General features: G+C 42.3%; 1 protein-coding gene across 3 annotated transcripts in view; it reads right to left on the reverse strand.

The window, feature by feature from the left end:
* Positions 1-21,790, reverse strand: part of wdr47a (WD repeat domain 47a) — a 143,918-nt gene that overhangs the window by 104,886 nt on the left and 17,242 nt on the right. For all 3 annotated transcript variants that reach the window (XR_009651321.1, XM_060906024.1, XM_060906023.1), the window contains exons 5-6: positions 20,847-21,658; positions 19,821-19,938 (exon numbers count right to left, since the gene is read on the reverse strand). Coding sequence is in view for 2 of the 3 variants with exons in the window: in XM_060906024.1 (XP_060762007.1) it covers positions 19,821-19,938; positions 20,847-21,658 (930 nt within the window). In the remaining variant the exon portion in view is untranslated. The remainder of the gene's footprint in view (positions 1-19,820; positions 19,939-20,846; positions 21,659-21,790) is intronic.

The raw sequence follows: 21,790 nt of genomic DNA on the forward strand, positions 1-21,790 counted from the left end.
GCCTGTACCCTCAGGCAGTGAGGCTGCTGAACGGTGCCCCACTCCCCTCTCTCCCCTCCTCCCATGGACAGTAACCACACCTCACCCTACAATAACTGTGAACTGGACTCTGCATTGCTGCAACATTACATTAACTCCACATCTGACCATGCTCTCTGTTTTTGGTGCCCCTGTTCTTGATCTGTTTTCTGATATACCTCTTGCTGCTACGACTATGACCATTTACATTTCGTGCCTGCACTGGACTCTATTTATAATGGGTATTATGGGACTTTGCACTACTATACACTTTTTACATTATGCACTTTTACGCCTACTATGTATGGCTGGGTTGCTCCAACGGAATTTCGTTGTCATTTATGACAAAAAAAAAGTGATTGATTGATTGATTTGATAATGCATGAAACCATGGTGTGTTTCTAGACAACCACCTCCTCATTCTCCTGCAGGCTCCTCTTTTATAACATCAGGAGGATCCTAGCTTTCCTTTCCACTGAGGCCAATCACGTGCTTTTGCAGTCTCTTGTTATCGCAAGATTTGACTACTGGCTATTCAAACAGCTGACTCTCAGGATTTCTTCAAATGAAGATTTAGACTCACCTATTCACAAAACATTTAAGTGAAAACTAAATCTACATAGCTTATCTTAAAAATGTACTATACTGTACTTCTTTAACAGAGAGTTTTGAGAGTTGTTATTCTAAAGCTCACATTAAAGGGGACACCTTGATGCTGGAGAAAGACTGTTGATATTAGAACTCAACAGCCAACAAATACACACATCCCATCAGTGCTCCATCAGAAGCTCCCTCTTCCATATTCATGGACGTGCATTGCCAAGGCAATGACACTAACAACTGGTCTAGGTGACCAAAAGAAAAAGGTCTCATTTTCATAGTCGAAGCAAAACAAACATAATATAGAACGTCATCAAACGAATGACATGCAAGCACACAAACACATCAGTAATTGTTCTTACAAGACCACATTGACCAGAGAGAAGGCCATAGGTTTGTAGCTAAGCTAACAAGGAAAATAATGTTACCTAGCATAGCATTTCGAACTATGCATCAATCCAAATAATCCCACTGTGCTAGCAAACTTGTGTTTTTTAGGTCTATGTAGCTGCAAAACTCTTTGCAAATGAACAAATACCACGATCAAGTTAAGTGGAGTTATTGTCATTTCAAACATATACGTTTGGTACAGTACACAGTGAAACAATGCTCCTCCAGGACCATGGCGCTACATAAAACAACATGGGACTACTTAAGACTATACAGAACTACATAAAGTGCACATGTGCAAACATCACAAGACAATACGATAATTACTAAAACAGGGCAATAGTAAAGTTTAAAAAAAAAAAGTATAAAAAATTAGGAGTACATAGCTCTAGTCTGAATGAAGCAATTAGGAGTAACTAGAAAGTAGCACCAAGTTATTGCACCATTCCACGTTGATGTAAAAACATCATGAGCCTTTACTGCAGAGGTGAATTTTGGGGTTTTTTTTAAACATGTATTTTTATTATTATTTTCAAATAAGGTACAATATATAAAAACGCAAGAACATTAACATTAAGACAAATAGACAGACGTTCTTTAAACCCCATCCCACCCAAATAACCCTTTATGCCGAGGTGAAAAATAATTAATGGGGGAGGGGGAGGCCCATCTCTTGAGGTGTTTGTGCTTTATGCGTCTGCCTGCCCGTTATTGAGAGGGGAAAGTTGCAAGTCTGTCAAAGTAAGCAAGTAAAGGGTCCCAGACTCTGTAAAACTTTTCTGTTGATCCTCTAAGAAAATACTTGATTTTTACAATTTTTAAAAACATTACTACATCAGAAAGCCATGCAGATGCTTTTGGTGAGGGTGATGATTTCCATTCCATAAGTATTCTCTGTTGAGCTATTAAGGTTGCAAAGACATAATTTTCTTTGTTGCTAGTCAAAGTTGCCAGCATTTCATTGTTGCTAGTCACCCCAAATATGGTTGTTGTAGGGCTGGGTTGCATATCTAAATCAAAGGCCTCATTCAAAATCTTAAATACTGATATCCAGAACTCCCTTAATCTAGAACATGTCTAAAACATGTGAGATAAGAGGAGAGCCATCAAGTCCACCTCAGAGGCTGTGGAGAGAGCCTTGAGGTGGATTTGGATCAAAAGGTCCGAGAAGCAGGCCAATAATGCTGGGACACAAGTCAGGGCCTGATCAACTCCGGTTGGGTCACCTGAGGGAGGGTGTCCGATGTTGTGAGACCCGAAACACCTGAGGATCTCAGGAAACATCACTGACTACAACCCCTGGCAAAAAGTATGGAATCACCAGTCTTGGATGAGCACTCATTCAGACGTTTTATTCTGTAGAACAAACTGAGATCACAAACATGATACAATAATAAAGTCATTCCAAAGTGCAACTTCTTGGCCTTCAGAAACACTAAAATAAATGAAGAAAATACATTGTGATAGTCAGCAAATGTTACTTTTATAGACCAAGCACAGGGGAAAAAATATGGAATCACTCAATTCTGAGGAAAAAAATATGGAATCACTCAATTTTCAGGTAGAAAATAAGGACTCACCCAGTCAATTTCCTTTCCCTAAATTGACACCTGCTCAGATTAGATCTGCTCGCTAGTCTGCAGTTAGAAACAGCGCAATTATCACACCTTGGAGGGCTGCTGGACCAAGTGGATTGGCAAGAATCATGGCTCCAACAAGAGACATGTCTCTTGAAACAAAAGAGAGGATTGTCAAGCTTCTTAAAGAAGGTAACTCTTCACGCATGGTTGCCAAAGATGTGGGCTGTTCACAGTCAGCTGTATCTAAGATATGGACCAAGTACAAACAGCATGGGAAGGTTTTTAAAGCCAAGCGTACTGGTAGACCAAGGAAGACATCAAAGCGTCAAGACAAAAAACTTAAGGCCATATGTCTTGAAAACCGAAAAAAAGTACAACAAAACAAATGAAGCATAAATGGGAGGAAACTGGAGTCAATGTACAAGTATGTGACCGAACCGTGAGAAATCGCCTAAAGGAAATGGGATTTTCATATAGGAAAGCTAAAAGAAAACCATAATTGACACCTAAACAGAAAAGAACAAGACTACAATGGGCTAAGGAGAAGCAATCATGGACTGTGGATGACTGGATGAAAGTTATCTTCAGTGATGAATCACGAATCTGCATTGGACAAGGTGATGATGCTGGAACTTTTGTTTGGTGCCGTTCCAGTGAGATTTATGAAGAGGACTGCCTGAAGAAAACATCCAAATTTCCACAATCTTTGATGATATGGGGCTGCATGTCAGGCAAAGGCACTGGGGAGATGGCTGTGGTTACTTCTTCAATAAATGCACAGGTTTACATTGGCATTTTGGACAGTTTTCTTATCCCTTCAATTGAAAAGATGTTTGGGGATGATGAAATAATTTTCCAAGATGACAATGCATCGTGCCATAGAGCAAAAACTGTGAAAGCATTCCTTGGTGAAAGACACATCCAGTCAATGTCATGGCCTGCAAATAGTCCAAATCTCAAGAAAACTTGTGGTGGAAATTGAAAAAAATGGTCCACGACAAGGCTCCGGCCTGCAAAGCTGATCTGGCAACTGCAATCAAAGAGAGTTGGCACCAGATTGATGAAGAATGCTGTTTGTCACTCATCAAGTCCATGCCTAAGAGACTGCAAGCCGTTATAAAAGCCAGAGGTGGTGCAACTAAGTACTAGTGATGTGTTTTGAATGTTCTTTTGTTTGTCTGTTTTTCATGATTCCATATTTTTTTTCCTCAGAATTGAGTGATTCCATATTTTTTTCCTTGTGCTTGGTCTATAAAAGTAACATTTACTGACTTCCACAATGCTTTTTCTTCATTTCTTTTAGTGTTTCTGAAGGCCAAGAAGGTTAGCCTGGGCCCGCCCATCCTAAGCATGACGCAACATGAGGGCCTGTTGCGAGCTTAGTCTGGCCAGGCAAGCTATCTACAGCTCTTCCAAGCTCCCGAAAAATCAGGAACCAATCAACTTTGAGCATCTCCAACGGCCCTGGGTAGAGGCGTGTTCAAGGCACTGACGTAGTAGAACTGCGACCGGAAGCCATAGATTGTTTACAGAATCTATGCCGGAAGCGCTTCATTCACGCTTCCGCATCTATTACGCATAGATGCTGTATTGAAAGCATTCAACGGGAAGTTCTCATTGAAAACGGAGCAAAGAGCAGCCCTGGAGGTATTTATTGAAAGGAAGGACGTTTTCGCCTTGCTCCCGACCGGCTTCGGTAAGAGTTTAATCTATCAGTTAGCCCCGTCGTGTAGCATACGTCAGAGGAAAGAGTGATGTGATTGGTTTAAGCTTCGTCACAGCCTTTTCTGGCTTCGACCAGTAGCAAACTGAGGCATTTCAGGGAGGCGGGTCAACCACGGGCTCTGGGAAACGGTTGGGCTTAATATCTTGGCCAGACCAATAGCTCATAGAGCTTTGCAGTCGCGTTAGCCAGATTACAAGAAGGTGCACTTTGGAATGACTTTATTATTGTATCATGTTTGTGATCTGAGTTTGTTCTACAAAATAAAATGTGTGAATGAGTGCTCATTCAAGACTGGTGATTCCATACTTTTTGCCAGGGGTTGTATGTGTCCCAGCACATCTACAGATGCATCTATACGGGTGATTCTCATGAAGCTGCAGTGAACATGTCCAGGACGCATTTTCCAAAATCAATACTTAATTCACATAAACTCTGATATTTTGTGTAAAGAAAATAGGGAGCACTGTATGGACAAATGGTTTTCATCATCATATAAACTAATTTTTATATCAATTAAACAAAAAATCTATGGAAATTCTCATTACCGTTATGTGTCCGCATCCCTTTTTTTAATGTTTACTTTAAATCATATAAAAATTCCTAATTATATAAAAAATAGTGTAAAGTTATTTTAAAACATCTATATTTATGCATAATATTAATATTTTTTGTGTTGAACAAAAAAGGTACTTGATTTTAAACAAAATAACTGTGTCCGCACCAAATGTTTCTCATTACCGTTTCATGATGTCACCCCCCTATAAAAAGTAAACCGTGCCTTTAAATTGATCAGCTATCCCATGATGCATCACTTCAGATACAAGATTCAAAATGGAGACAAGGACAATTGCTCACTCTTCTCTTACTTTGTGATATTTATGTTAATGTTGCTAAATCTGTCCTCAGTTACACCGTCTATTATCATTACCGTTATGGTTCAATACTCATTACTTTTAAAAATAAAAAATATATATAATTTTATGATTATCATCACAATATAAGGTTTTAACATGTGGCAAAGTTATAGGTTGCTAGCATGCTAGCATTTCAGGTTATTTGTGAAATTAGCCAAGAGTATATCATTACCGTTACTCAGCATTCTCATTACCATGCACTGTGAGGGCAATAAATAAATGTCTATAAAGTAATCGTCATGGACTGTGCTGTTCATTTAATGGGATATTTTGTGGAAATATGAAATAAATTGTCAAAAAATGTTTAACTCATGATCTAGCTTCATCATTTACTGTAACGGTGATGAGAATTATTCTGGATCATGTATGCCTCAAATAAGAATAAAATTCTATTAAAATATTTTTCCATTAAAAAAAGATCAACATAGTAAAGTTCACACTCTATTTTAGGCTCTCAACTTGAAAAAATACTGAAATGAGGTGAAAAACTTTGTTAATGTGAAGGTCTTCATGAGAATCACCCATACACTGTTTGGCTGGTAAGTCCAGTGACCCCCAGGAACAGGCTGAGTGACGACCAAGAATAGTTTGGTGACAACTGGAGAGCCAGTGACAGCACGGAGAGACAGCACCCGGGGTAGGAAGGGGTAGAAGCCCAACCAGCAGCTTCTGCAAAGAAGAACCCTAGCAAGCTACAGACCAGCCCACAGAGAAATACCCCCAGGGGTGCCCAGGGGGATGAGCACCCCAGTAGGACGGCCCTAACAATGATGACCTTGGATAACGAATCATCGACTATGGCAAGTAGATGCATCTGTGGCAAGGTCTGTAAGAACGGATGGGGCCTAAAAATCCATCAGGCCTGGATGAAATGCTTGGTACAGGAGAGTGTAGCGCAGCACACAGGACCAACACCTAGTGAGACGCAGGAGGAGCCCGGCCCGGAGACAACCCACAGAGCCCAGAACCTCTAAGTGCCCAACGCTCCAACCCCAAGCAGAATAGTCTCACGACATCAGATCAAGTGGCCTCCCTCAAACCAGCAGAGGCTTTGGCAACAGTTTGATGAGGATGCATCCAGAATCATTAGCACAATGGCAAAGGGTGATGCAGAAGGCCACCTCCGGAACCTGACCACCATCATTACAAGCTTTGCAGCTGAGAGGTTTGGTGTTGAGGAGCCCAAGATAGTTAAGCCCACCTACACCAAAAACCATAGGGCCCACAAGATCCAGCAACTACGGAAAGAGCTGCAAATGCTGACACAGCAGTTCAAGGCAGCAGCTGAGGAGGAGAAGCCACTGCTTGCTGAGATCTGTTATACCATCAGGAGGAAGCTCATGACCCTGTGTAGAGCTGAATGGCACAGGAGGTGTAGGATTGAGAGGGCCAGGAAGCGAGCCTCCTTTTTAGCCGACCCCTTTGGCTTTGGAAAGCAGCTGCTAGGGCAAAAGCACAGCGGGTGTCTCGATTGTTGTAAGGAAGAGGTAGAGCTATTCCTGTAGAACACCCTGAGCGATCCAGACTGACAGAAGGAACTAGGACTGTAAACAGCTCTCCTGGAGGTACCAGCTCCTCTAGCAGAATTAAACACCTTAGAGCCTACCTGGAAAGAAGTTCAGGAGGTAGTAACAGCAGCCAGAGCCAGCTCTGCTCCAGGCTCCAGTCAAGTACCCTACAAGGTGTACAAATGCTGCCCAGGGCTCCTCTGAATCCTATGGAAGATGCTGTGAGTGATTTGGAGAAGAGGAACTGTAGCAGAACAGTGGAAGCAGGCAGGAGGTGTTTGGATCCCAAAGGAGGAGAGTTCAACCAAGCTGGAACAATTCCGGACAATTTCACTTCTCAGTGTGGAGGAAAATATCTTTTTCAGTGTCCTAGCCAGAAGGATGACCAACTTTCTCCATAAGAACAAGTACATTTATACCTCAGTACTTGGTAGCATCCCCGGAGTGCCAGGGTGCTTAGAACACATGGGAGTGGTCACTCAGCTGATCAGGCAGGCACGGGAGAGCAATGGAGACTCAGCAGTGCTTTGGTTAGACCTTGCTTATGCATATGGGTCAATCCCCCACATGCTGATCAAGACCACTCTTGGCCGGCACCACATTCCTCGTAAGATCAAAGACCTCATCCTGAATTACTATGACACTTTCAAGCTGAGAGTTACATTAGGAAGCATAACATTTGGATGGCATCAGCTCGAAAGAGGGATCATAACTGGGTGCACAATCTCTGTGATCCTCTTCGCCCTCACCATGAATATGTTGGTCAAGGCTGCGGAGACAGAGTGCAGAGGCCCCCTGTCCAAATCTGGAACCTGGCAGCCCCCCATCAGAGCCTTTATGGACGACCTGACGTTACCACCACATCAGTTCCTGGATGTAGGTGGATTCTCCAGGGCCTGGTCAAGCTCATTTATTGGGCTAGAATGAGCTTTAAACCGGCAAAATCCAGGTCCATGGTCCTGAAGAAAGGAAAAAGTAGTGGACAAGTTTGGCTTCTCCATGGATGGTGCACCAATACCATCCATCACTGAGAAGCCAGTCACCAGCCTAGGCAAGGTTTTTGACTGCAGCCTCAAAGACAGCATCAGTCCAGACTACCATCAAGAAGCTTGAAACCTGGTTGTCTACAGTAGACAAGTCTGGTCTACCTGGTAGGTTCAAGGTATGGCTGTACCAGTATGGCATTTTGCCCTGCATCCTCTGGCCTCTGTTAGTGTATGAGGTGACAATGTCTACAGATGAAACTCTGGAGAGAAAGATCAGCTGCTACCTTCGAAGATGGCTGGGTCTGCCTCGTAGTCAAACCAGCGTAGCACTCTACGGCAGGAGCAACAAGTTTCAGCTTCCCATCAGCAGCCTGGAGGAGGAGTTTAGAGTCTCTCAAACAAAGGAGGATCTAGCCTACTGCGACTCCAGAGTGGCATCGGCAAGCATTGTAGTGCAGACGGGCAGGAAGTGGAGAGTGCAGGAGGGGCTGGAGGAAGTGGAGTCCTGGCTGAGATATAGGGCACTGCTGGGCACAGTGGCAACCAGGCGAGCACGACTGGGAGCCATCCCACAACCATGATATGACAAGGCTTGTGGCAAAGTCAGATATCACCTGGTCCTGGAGGAGGTCCGAGCAGGTGTGGAGGAAGTGAGAACGAGCAGGGTGGTGAGCATGTGGCAGCAGGGTGCATGGACGAGGTGGGAAGGAGCACTGGAGAAGAAACTGAGCTGGAATAACACCTGGAAGGCAGAACCACAGTGCATCAAGTTCATGATCCAAGCTACCTATGATGTGCTCCCCAGCCCAGCCAACCTGCACACCTGGGGCAAGAGTAACATTCCAACTTGTCCACTCTGTCCAGGAAGGGGGACCTTGGAGCACATCCTGAGTAGCTGCCCAGCAGCCCTTGAGGAGGGCCAATATCGCTGGTGGCACGGCCAGGTCTTGAGGACAGTGGCAGAGGCCATCTCTAGGGCAGTGGCCACCAACAAACACATTTGCAGCCAGAGGAAGATCGCCTTCGTAAAGGCTGGAGAGAAGCCACAGCCAAAGCCTTCACCATCAGCCAGCCTGCTCTCAATGGCATCAGACTGGGAACTCTGGGTTGACTTGGACAGACAGCTCATGTTCTCAGACTTCATAACACCAACATCCCTGAGACCAGATGTGGTGCTAACATCTGTATCTTTCAAGCAGGTCCTCTTACTGGAGCTGACAGTCCCTTGGGAGGAAGGCATGGAAGAGGCCAATGAGCGCAAGTGGCTCAAGTATCAGGAGCTCATTGAGGAGTGCCAGAGGAGCGGCTGCAAAGCTCACTGTGAGCCAGTCAAGGTGGGGTGCAGAGGCTTTGCTGCCCATTCTCTGTGCAAGATCTACACCCTGCTCGGCATCACAGGAGCAACAAAGAGGAGAGCCATCAATTTCACCTCAGAGGCTGCAGTGAGAGCCTCGAGGTGGATTTGGATCAAAAGGTCTGAGAAGTGGGCCAATAATGCTGGGACACAAGTCGGGGCCTGATCAACCCCGGCTGGGTCGCCTGAGGGAGGGTGTCTGATGTGAGACCTGAAACACCTGAGGATCTCAGGAAACATCACTGATGTGTCCCAGCACATCTCCAGATGTATCTATACACTGCCTTGGCGATTCTACAGCGATCACATAATTCATCTATATAAGGGTATGTTTTGGCCAATTTAGTCTTAATATACTGAATACGGTGAAGGACTTTAACTGAATCATACTCAGACGTGTACAAGAAGAGGTTCCATTCATCCTGCTCAGAGCTCTGCCCTATGTATGTAGCATCTGACATGCTTGTCTCCAATTCTTTTTCCCATGTTGTCTTGACATTATTTATTGAGATACTATAGAATGACATAATTGAACCATATATGCTAGAAATTTGACCCTTCAAAGTTCAAGGGGTCTGTAGTACAACATCCAATTTTAAATTGTCAGGCAGTTGAGGGAATGAGGAGTTTGAATGAAGTAAAGAATATGAAGGTAACAGAAATACCTCATCTATTGCATTTCTTGGCCAAATCGGTAAAGCAGGCAAAAATATTATCTATGTAAAAATCAAAGCACTCTGTGAGGCCTATGCTGTCCCATTGTTTAAAGGTATCATCTAGTTTAGGAGCTGGAAAAAGATTACTACATATGGGACTTAGCACAGAACCGTCAGACAGATGGAGTGTTTGTCTGAATTGTATCCAATTCAGTACTATAATGGTACTGTAAAGCAGACAGACAGACAGACATATAGGAAGGAAGGAAGGAAGGAAGGAAGGAAGGAAGGAAGGAAGGAAGGAAGGAAGGAAGGAAGGAAGGAAGGAAGGAAGGAAGGAAGGAAGGAAGGAAGGAAGGAAGGAAGGAAGGAAGGAAGGAAGGAAGGAAGGAAGGAAGGAAGGAAGGAAGGAAGGAAGGAAGGAAGGAAGGAAGGAAGGAAGGAAGGAAGGAAGGAAGGAAGGAGCAAAAAAAAAAAAAAGCTCAGCAGTTACCCATCCTATAGAACAAAAAATAAACTCTAGTTTCAGCTTCTGAACTATGGCAGCTCTCCTATCATACTTAAAGATCATAGGCAATGTTTTTCAACTTATGCACATTTGAAACTTTATATGTTAAAAAAAAACTAATTTTCTTCTGGTCCCAAGAAGTATTGTTAATAAGTAATAATTAAAATAAGTTAGCGCGGATCGCGGCGAATTTCTGTTCAGCGATTTTCGTGACCACTCGGGGCGTGACGTCATTCAAGACAAACAAACCGCTCGAGTTGAGTCCACTTCCGTTTACTTGCATTGCCGTTCGACTTGAGTGCAGACGTGCGTTCAGAAATTTCCAAAGAAAAACCATGCCTTATTGTTGCGCAGTGAACTGTAACAACGGGACCGGTTCAGGAAGAAGTTTTTACCTTTTTCCGAGAGAGGAAAAGAGGCAGAGAGAGTGGATTGGCTTTTTCCAAAAGAGGAGAAGAGGTGGAGCGAGAGGGTTGGCTTTTTCCGGAAGAGGAGACGAGGCAGAGAGAGTGGATTGTGTGTGTGAAGCCAGAGGGTTGGCAGCCCGGTAAATACGCCACTCTGTGCTCCTATCACTTCGACGACAATTCATTTTTGAAGAATCCCCTATCTGTTGGAGAGTTTAGGTGTCAGGTGTCAGACAGAGAAGCCTCAAACCTGACGCTGTTCCGAAAATTTGAGCACAAAATCAAGCAGTCAAAGAAGAAACGGACCAGCAACGCTCAAGCAAAAAGGAGAAGAATCGAGGTAAACATTTTTACCTTTTTCATTTAAATGCTCGGTAGTTGAAAAAAAAAAATTGATAGACGAGATGAGATGTCAGGCCCGATAGACAAGACGAGATGCCAGGCCCGATATATTGACACCGGGAAATACCGCAGATGGTAGGCTAATGTGGCCTACCGGCGCACTGTCAAGTAATCGTTACCTATATCCACTATGGCTTCACAACGGCCATAGGTTCATACATACAATACCTCTCGATATTCAATTTGGAGAGTACCTACTTCAAAATCACTAACACTTTCAGACATTTTACACAACCAAAGTCCATACACGTGTGCTCGGTTTGCAAGTAAACACAGAACTGCTCCCAGTCTGTTTACCTTGAATGACGTCACGACGACTGTCCCCTAATGGTAAAAGTGCACATGAGACAGATGTAAACAAACCTTCAGAACTTGCGCAAACCAGCATATTTTAACCGTTTTATTCAATTTTAGGGTGCAAATTAGACACCAGGAAGATTGAATTCGCTTTTTGGGTCGTTCTTCTAGAAAATAAAGTTGATATCTACGTTCCACATCCGACCCTTGCCTATGACCTTTAAACTTCCAGTAGTTCATTTCCTTTCCTTACGTTGCTTTTTTCCATACATTGCTCAACTACTTACATGAATAGACACAAACAATGCAATACCAAGCATGAATTATTATGATCTGACTACCAGCAACTAAAACAATGACCATTATTCTATCAAATAACTAAGTTAACAGCCCATGGATGTACAGTGGTGCTTGAAAGTTTGTGAACCTTTTAGAATTTTCTATATTTCTGCATAAATATGACCTACAGTAAAACAACATCAGATTTTCACACAAGTCCTAAAAGTAGATAAAGAGAACCCAGTTAAACAAATGAGACAACAATATGATACTTGGTCATTTATTTATTGAGGAAAATGATCCAACATTACATAACTGTGAGTGGCAAAAGTATGTGAACCTCTAGGATGAGCAATTCATTTGAAGGTGAAATTAGAGTCAGGTGTTTTCAATCAATGGGATGACAATCAGGTGTGAGTGGGCACCCTGTTTTATTTAAAGAATAGGGATCTATCAAAGTCTGATCTTCACAACACGTTTGTGGAAGTGTTTCATGGCATGAACAAAGAAGATTTCTGAGGACTTCAGAAAAAGTGTTGTTCATCAGGCTGGAAAAGGTTACAAAACCATCTCTAAAGAGTTTGGATTCCAACCAATCCACAGTCAGACAGATTGTGTACAAATGGAGGAAATTCAGGACCATTGTTACCCTCTCCAGGAGTGGTCGACCAACAAAGATCACTCCAAGAGAAAGGCGTGTAATAGTCGGCGAGGTCACAAAGGACCGCAGGGTAACTTCTAAGCAACTGAAGGCCTCTCTCATGTTGGCTAATGTTAATGTTCATGAGTCCACCGTCAGGAGAACACTGAACAGCAATGGTGTGCATGGCAGGGTTGCAAGGAGAAAGCCACTGCTCTCCAAAAAGAAAATTGCTGCTCGTCTGCAGTTTGCTAAACATCATGTGGACAAGCCAGAAGGCTATTGGAAAAATGTATTGTGGACGGATAAGACCAAAATAGGACCTTTTGGTTTAAATGAGAAGTGTTATGTTTGGAGAAAGGAAAACACTGCATTCCAGCATAAGAACCTTATCCCATCTGTGAAACATGGTGGTGGTAGTATCAAGGTTTGGGCCTGTTTTGCTGCATCTGGGCCAGGATGGCTTGCCATCATTGATGGAACAATGAATTCTGAATTATATCAGCAAATTCTAAAGGAAAAATGTCAGGACATCTGTCCATGAACTCAATCTCAAGAGAAGGTGGGTCATGCAGCAAGACAACAACCCTAAGCACACAAGTCGTTCTACCAAAGAATGGTTAAAGAAGAATAAAGTTAATGTTTTGGAATGGCCAAGTCAAAGTCCTGACCTTAATCCACTCGAAATGTTGTGGAAGGACCTGAAGCGAGCAGTTCATGTGAGGAAACCCACCAATATCCCAGAGTTGAAGCTGTTCTGTACGGAGGAATGGGCTAAAATTCCTCCAAGCGGGTGTGCAGGACTGATCAACAGTTACTGGAAACATTTAGTTGCAGTTATTGCTGCACAAGAGGGTCACACCAGATACTGAAAGCAAAGGTTCACCTACTTTTGCCACTCACAGATATGTAATATTGGATCATTTTCCTCTATAAAAAAATGACCAAGTATCATATTTTTGTCTCATTTGTTTAACTGGGTTCTCTTTATCTACTTTTAGGACTTGTGTGAAAATCTGATGATCTTTTATGTCATATTTATGCAGAAATATAGAAAATTCTAAAGGGTTCACAAACTTTCAAACACCACTGTAATATGAAATATCTGTGATATCGCTGGATGAATAGATTGTTAGTTAACTTAGCTTAATGGTAGGTCACGTTACATCTGAAAAAAAATCTTTTTTTTTTTTACTCTTAAAATTATGTCAGCAGTGTTCAACAAACGGCCTGTTAACAAATATGACAACAATACAGACACCATCAGTTCTATCTGTTTCACTTACATTCTGCACACAATTAAAAGGTAACTAACCTTTGAAGAAACTGATAATTTCACATGGGTCGTTATAAAAGACAATTTATTTTACATCCATGCCCCAGGACTATGCCTCACAGTCTATCTGAGATATTACTCGTGAGCAGCAACCCGACGGTCATAGAATTCCTTGCATCTTTGGGTGAGAAGACAAGTGTCTTGTCAAATCGAACTCATAGTCGTGCAGACTACAGCAGGTTAAATCGTATTTTGTTCTCATAGAGTTGCTTGATGCTTTTAAGTGCTGCGTGTTTCTTGGCCAGACCTGCAGACATTTCTGGATAAATCCTCAGCCTACATCCCTTGTACTCCACATTGTGCATCCTGGCCCAGCTCAGTGCCTTCTCCTTCTCCTGGGACCAGTGAAAACACACCACTAAAAGGATGAGGCGGCAGCCCTTCTTTTGGTTTTTGGCCAAGAGATCAATGTGTCTGCTCCAGTTCCAGGGGTTTATCAAAAACATCCTCTCCCATAATTTCCATAAGGAACTCAACCACAAACTTCATTGTGGACTGGCCTTTCTCACCATCCTCTGGAACATTCAAAATCCTAAGGCTTGCTCTTTCAGAGCGGTTTTCCAAGTCCTCCACACTGTCAAGCAAGATCACATTCTACTCTGGTAGGTGTTTAATCTTTCCTTCAGTTGTAGCTAGTGCACCAAAGTTATCTCCTGTCAAAGATTCGGTTGCACTTAACCATGCCTGGAAACTAGTAATAGTCTCTGTTAGTGCATTTACAGAGGACTGGAGTGAGGTAATCGATTCCTAGATTAGTGTAGAAATGTCTTCCTTGAGTGAGGTTTGTTGTTTAGTCATCTTGGCTACAAGCTGGCTCATGGAAATCCCATCATTGTTTAAAGTCATTTCATTACTGTTAGCTTTGCTAGCTATGCTAGTTCAGGTTGTTGGCTGAGCTGTTGATGACTTATTTTTGCTCATACTGCACTTGCTGGACCTCTGCATTTTATTTTATGTCTTAAACCCGAGTCTTAAACTCATAGCTAAATGCCTGGAGTAGCAGTTTTAAAGGTTAATATTGATCAAATAAGCCGGGAGCTTTGCTAACCTGCATCCCATCCCCACATGACCAAACTGGAAGTACCCAGACAGATGCATTTCTGTTGGCACAAAATGAGGCTAGCCCATCTAGGTGAATAAACTCTTGCTAAGTAGTCAGCTATTGGACCTCAGGATGGACATGGAGAGATGGCCCGCTACAGTTTGTTCTTTCCAATTCCTCACACAACCACCACTTACGATGCTCCCTCTTCTGGCCAATGGCCCTCTTTTCTTTCTTCTTTTTTTGAGGTTTATTGGCAGATAGAAAAGAATGAATTAGCATTACTGCCACCAACTAGTATGGGGTGTGGATCACATCTCTCTCGCCCCCACCGCCCACTTTCCCTCATCCTCCCTTCCCCTTTCCCCTGTGCACAAGTATGAACCTCCTGGGCCAATTTGGTAGTTGGCTGGAATAGTCTTGCTTGGCTCAGTCTGAGCCACTTGGTTTATTTCCCATTTAAAGAGCCAAGGCTGTATGTGAACATTGGATTTTTTTTTCAGTGTGCACACAGAACAGACAGTTAGCAGACCATGAGGAAATATTCTTTGAATTTGACAAAAAAGTGTATTGGATGAGAATTGATGACTGAACCTTTAACGCCACTGTAAAAGGCGTTACCTTATGGTATTCTAAGACTACAGCCTATTTATACACATTTTTCAAGATGCATCTGTAAGACACTCTGGAAAGACACTCTTGCACTCTGATGCAAGTCGCAGACTGTTAATAAGAAACACATTGTTTGAACACAAGGCAGCTTATAAGAATACTTTGGACCAGAGCAACCTGAGTCAAATGTCAATGATTAATTTTATGATAATTACCATCAGACCTGATGACATATCTTTTGGTAAAAAGACAGAAGCACAACTGAGTTGACAAAAAAAAAAGAGCCAGATTTGCCTGATAAACCCAGGGGAGCCTTCTGGGTTGCTTCAATGACTGTCTATTCTATGCTTAGCTAACTTGCTTGATCTCAGCAAATGGATTCAGAAGAATCTCTGTTTGCTTATAATTTGTGACACTGCTGCCATTAAAAAAATATATTTTTAAATTTAAATTAGAAGAAAAATAGAAAGGGAAAAGGCCCTCCATGGATTAAAAAATGTTCCTGGTAAAATAAAATCTCTCTGTAATTTTTGGTTGTGTAACTTAATCCTGGCAATCTTTTACATCAATACTTGCCTGGCAACCACCAAACGGTGTGCCAGTGCAAGTGTATATGTTGCAAGTAAAAGGAGTTCTCAGGTTAAACCTGTATTCAACCTAGGTTGAATTGGTGAACCACATTTTACCTAGGTTAAATATATAGAGAGCATTCAATCTAGGTTAAATTTATAATTTTTGTATGTTTTGAGACAGTTAGCTTTTTGTTAGGGTTAGTTTTATTTTAGAGTTAACTTTTTGTTGGGGTTTGGGTTAGTTTTATTTTAGGGTTTGGGTTAGCTTTTTGTTAGGGTATGGGAGAATTTGCATTGTTAATGTCCGTAGTGTAGTGGTAAACACTGTGGACTACAGATCTGAAAGGTGCAAGTTCAAATTCTGGTGAGTACAATAAAAATTCTTTATTTCATTGTGATTTGTTGAGTGTGTGTAGAGAGGTAATTGAGAAGGTACGACATTAAAGGGAAAGGAGTCCAGGTGATGTGGACCAGAGAGGGGAGGTTAGTGGGTAGAAAGAGAGCGCATGTGAGAGATGATGACAATTTCCATTTTCTTCTCCTTCTTCTTATTATTATTATTATTTCAACCCCTAAAAAACCATGCCCCTATTTTTTTTTTATGACACCCCATAAAAAATCCCTTTTCAGACAGTTGAACCCAGGTTGAAGACACATTTTACCTAGGTAAAATGTGGTTCACCAATTCTACCTAGGTTGAATACAGGTTTAACCCAAGACCGGCTTCAACCTGCAACATATATACACAATGCCTCCAGAACATATTCACTAATCCCAATAATTATTTCTCTTTTTGCTGTGTTGCAACATCAAATTTAAGCAAATCAGAATGGGATATTATTATGCTTCTTTTGACACAGAATGTGTGAATTGTCTCTTTATAGCAATTACAGATATGAGTTGGCTCAGATGTGTCTTTATGAACTTTATGATTTTGACATTTTCTTCCATTCCATGACAGCAAGACTGATCTGCCATTTTAGCTGTGAGACCTCTCAAAGCCTGAGATATTTATTGTGTAAGCATACAATCACACACAAGTGCATTTAATATTAAAACAGGTGTGATATATTTTAATATATTATTTAATATATTTAGCATGAACTCTAGGGCAGCACAGTGGTGTAGTGGTTAGCACAGCAAGAAGGTCCTGGGTTCGAGGCCAGTGGCCGGTGAGGGCCTTTCTGTGTGGAGTTTGCATGCTCTCCCTGTGTCCGCGTGGGTTTCCTCTGGGTGCTCTGGTTTCCCCCACAGTCCAAAGGCATGCAGGTTAGGCTAATTGGTGGCTCTAAATTGACTGTAGGTGTGAATGGTTGTCTATGTGTCAGCGCTGTGATGACCTGGCGACTTGTCCAGGGTTTACCCTGCCTCTCGCCCATAGTCAGCTGGGATAGGCTCCAGCTTGCCTGCGACCCTGTAGAACAGGATAAAGAGGCTAGAGATAATGAGATGAGATGAAAATAGCATTGCCTACTGCTACTATTGACAATAATGGCACCACAAAAATAATATTTGGATGAAAATTTGTATTTGTAAAGCCATACAATGTGACAGGTTTTCCAATAATGAACAGACATTCAACACAATGACAATAGGATAAGCGGCTACAGATAATGGATGGAGTGCGAACTCTGGAATATTAAGTACTCACCCTAATTTTGATTTTTTTTTTTTTTTAATAATTCTGAGGACATCGGAAAAATTTATTAAATTTTATTTCTAAAGAAACCCTAGGTGGCACGGTGGTGTAGTGGTTAGCACTGTCGCCTCACAGCAAGAAGGTCCTGGGTTCGAGCCCAGTAGCTGGCAAGGGCCTTTCTGTGTGGAGTTTGCATGTTTTCCCCGTGTCTGTGTGGGTTTCGCCCACAGTCCAAAGACATGCAGGTTAGGTTAATTGGTGGCTCTAAATTGACCATAGGTGTGAATGGTTGTTTGTCACTGTGTCAGCCCTTGCCATAGTCTTGCCCATAGTCAGCTGGAATAGGCTCCAGCTTGCCTGCAACCCTATAGAACAGGATAAGCGGCTACAGATAATGGATGGATTTCTGAAGACGATCACTTCAAAATGAGCAGACAAATAATTCCATTCTAATATACTTAAATTTGAAGTTACAATACAGCAAAGAGATAAATCATCTGGAGGCACTGTATACACACAATATCCAAGCAGACACGGGCGCACATGCGTGCGCACGCACGCGCGCGCACACACACACAGGGCCGGAGTGGGCCCTGTTTTCAGTCGGGGAGTTTAATTCACATTTAGGCCACTTTGAAATGGAGGAGGAATTTGAGTACATTAAAAAAGATAAAACAAATAACTGTTCTTTCACAATGCTTTTTATTTGGTTTAAATTCAGGTAGTGACAATGTATGTTGTTCGTCGTTCTCTGCATTACTTTAGGGTTAATAAAACTTCCATTACGCGGTAGTTTAATGACCACAAACGTAATGCAGAGACCGACGAACGATTTCATCTAGTATGAGACGGGGCTCCACTTAAAATTGGATGGTGTGTGGCCGCGTGTCTAATCCGCATATACATTTATCTGTGTCGCCAACATGTCCCAAAGTTCCTTAGTGAAAATATTTGAAAACACATCCAAAGGACATGCATCTTCAGAAATCGGCATCTTCGGCCCGGGTGTGGGAATGAACTTTTACGTCGGGGGCGAAATCCAGCTGACTGCCACTCCAAATAGCAAAGCAGCGAGTATGGCTGATTGTTTCGCGTTATTTAAGACGAATTACACAACACATTTTTAGTCACATAGTCTTAAAATAACGAAAGCACCCATCTCGCGTGCATTTGAACCAATGCTTGTGCATTACATGCCGCATACGCCTTGAAAATAATGGCAAATCAACAATGCTGGGTACTCAGCAACCGGCAGATAAAGCGTGAGGGCGCATTAGGCAACTCAAAAATGGTTAAATGAAATGTAGGCTAAAGCAAGTGTTCGATTCTGCTTAGAATATTGGCATACGCATACACCTCTTCTAAGTTATATATTTAACAACAATTATTTAACATCAAATATGACTTCTAGGCCTATGTGTTCATAACCACAATGTGCGCACGCCTGTGGAAATGCACGGTGTGACAGCGAGATGAAATAGGCTGGATGAGGAAATAACGCGCAACAGCACATTTGGGACCTGTTCATCTAAAATTGTTAATAACTGGGATGTAAAGCAATGTCCGGTTCTTCTTAGAATTAAGACATACACCACATCTATACCATGTAAATTGCGAGATTTCACATGACATCAAAAAGCTGAATTGACATCGCAAACTATCGACACATTATAGGCCTAGCATAGACTGATAAAATCGACAAACAGGGTTATCATACTCCATATCTTTCGTAACCTACCAGCTGGTCTTGAGAACATATCTGTCAATTTGGCACATTTTGCTGCCACCTCCTTCCTTTTTTTAAGCTTCGCCCTTTCGGTTCCACCTGGCCTCTTTCTGCCCTCCATCACTGACGCGCGCTGTTTCGCGCCAATGTTGTTTAAGTTCCCCGCAATACAGAGGAGGAGTCTTGGACCAAACCAACTGCAATAGAGGGGAGGGGAGAATTTCCTTATTTGGTAGCGCCTATTTAATCTGCTGCGATGCTGTCAGCGTCTGGGCTGCCATGTGAAAATGCAGAGTGCAGTTGAATTGATGATTAATGCAAGAATAAGATCAGTGACCAAAATTAGTGAAAATTATTTTCCCCATACTCCAAGCAGGCCGCCATTGATGGTTTGGGCCGGGGATGGTCCCGACTAAATATAGGGCCACCCCGGCATTGCACACACACACACACACACACGTGTATTACATATCAGTTATTCACAGAATGACAAAAAGTCATTAATTCAAAATAAATATTCACCATATGCTAATTTGCCATTACAAATTAAGTCAAATTAATACACCTTTACATGAACTTGGCAGCTGGCTGTTAAATCATTTGTTTAAAGGATTAATTGATGAAATACCTCATTCTTCTCTGCAGAAGTGGTTGCTGGGGCATCCTGACCTGGTGCAGAGGCTGGGCGAGAGTTCTGGGAACCGCTTAAGCTCATCATTTTATCTGAGGGAGTTTCAGTTCTGGAGCTGCACAACCACAAAAAGAATACTCTCTATTTCACTTTGTTTTTTTTCCCCCCACACACATTTTTGTTCATGCTCATGAATACATACATCAAAGGACATTATGTGTGTAAATCTCAAGTGTATAAATGCAATGGAAGTACTGTATCAAATAACAAAACCAGAAGTGTCCAAATACTTATTTTAATACTTATTATATATACTTTCTTTTTTTCATACCATACTGAAGTCTTGCATGTTTCATTTAGACAGTCATGTTTTTCAAATCAGTAATTTAGTAAACAAAATCAGTAAATATAAAATACATTAAATAATACATGTATGATAAAATACATGAAAAAAAAATTGTGCTAAAAGGTTCATTATATGTAAGTTTCAATTTCCAAAAGACCCTTATTGCATTACTATTTCTTGTATTTGAACCTCAAACTGTGTCCAATTTGGCTTATATTGAATTATGTAGCTTGTATAGCACATTGTTATACAACATATATATACATACACTCACTATCCACTTTCTTAGGAACACCCGTACACTCACTTGCAGTTAGCTAATCAGCCAATCATGTGGCAGCAGCGCAATGTCAAAAATCATGCAGATACAGGTCAAGAACTACAGTTAATGTTCACCATTAACTGTAGCTCTTGACCTGTATGTGTATGATTTGACTTGTATCTGCATGATTTTTTTTATTGCACTGTTGCCACATGAGTGGCTAATTTGATAACTGCATGAATGTGCAGTAATAAAGTAATAAATGAACAGTGAGTGTCTATGTAATGTATTGGAATCTGGCCTATAAGCTGTAATGGGGTTTAAAAAATCTTAGTGTTTCAGCAATAGCTTAGGATATCACTATCAACATTGTGCTTATCTATAGGACTTCCAGATTGTATAAACAGAACATCACCTCTCAGGTGACTCCTCAAAGATGCTTTGGCATTGTGACTCCTCCATCATCAGACTCCGGCTCAGATTCTGCCCCCCAGGGTATTGGAAGTTGGCAAAAGAATGTGACATGGGTGATGCTTTCCCCATCTCAGTGGCTCTAGTCCCTCCTCTTCTCTCTAGGCCAGACAGGCCATAGGCAAGGCCATCTAGCACTGGGTTGAGCGAGCGTGACATGTAGGTGTCGGCTGACTGTGGGCGGCGCAAAGGAGAAGCAGGGCATGGCGAGAGTTTGCTGACAAGCGGTGTGAGCAGGTCAGCGTGGGCTGCTCTTACTGGTTTAACCACTCTGTCAACATGCACGTTGAGCACCTTCTGCTCAAAGGCACATGAGAAGACACTAGGTGCCAGGTTCCGCAGCCATGACAGAAGACTGAGGTCAGGTTCGTCACAGCCATTGCCGCAGAGCACGTCGATGCCCAGCAGCACCTCGGCCTCACTGATCTCCTCGCCTGTAGCCTTGCTCTGGCAGAACTCAACACAGCACTCATACAGCACGCCCTTGACCAGCAGCTGAAACAAGCGGTCTGCACCAGCCCGGAAACCTGCCTCACTCAACTTGCGGTCAGCTGGGATGAACTCGGCCACCATGGTACATGCCTCCTCAAAGCAGCGTACGCGTGCTGTGCTTGGGTTCCAATCCCTAAATTCAGCATGGTTGGTAAGACGAGGGAGGGTCAGGAGGAGGCAGAGTTTGCTGTAGTCCTCTTTGGAGGGACAGAACTCTTCCAAAGCATGGAGGCATTTTACAGCTTCCTGCATGGTTAGTTCCAGCTGAGGGATGACAGAGTAAGAAGACAGAAAATGGAGACATGTGCATGTGCACTGTTATATGTTTATGAGTTTCTTTCTAAGACTCATATGTGAATGTTTTTGAGACAGATGGACTGTACACAGAAAATGAAT

The sequence above is a fragment of the Neoarius graeffei genome, chromosome 23 (assembly GCF_027579695.1).
Source record: "Neoarius graeffei isolate fNeoGra1 chromosome 23, fNeoGra1.pri, whole genome shotgun sequence".
Taxonomy (NCBI): Eukaryota; Metazoa; Chordata; class Actinopteri; order Siluriformes; family Ariidae; genus Neoarius; species Neoarius graeffei.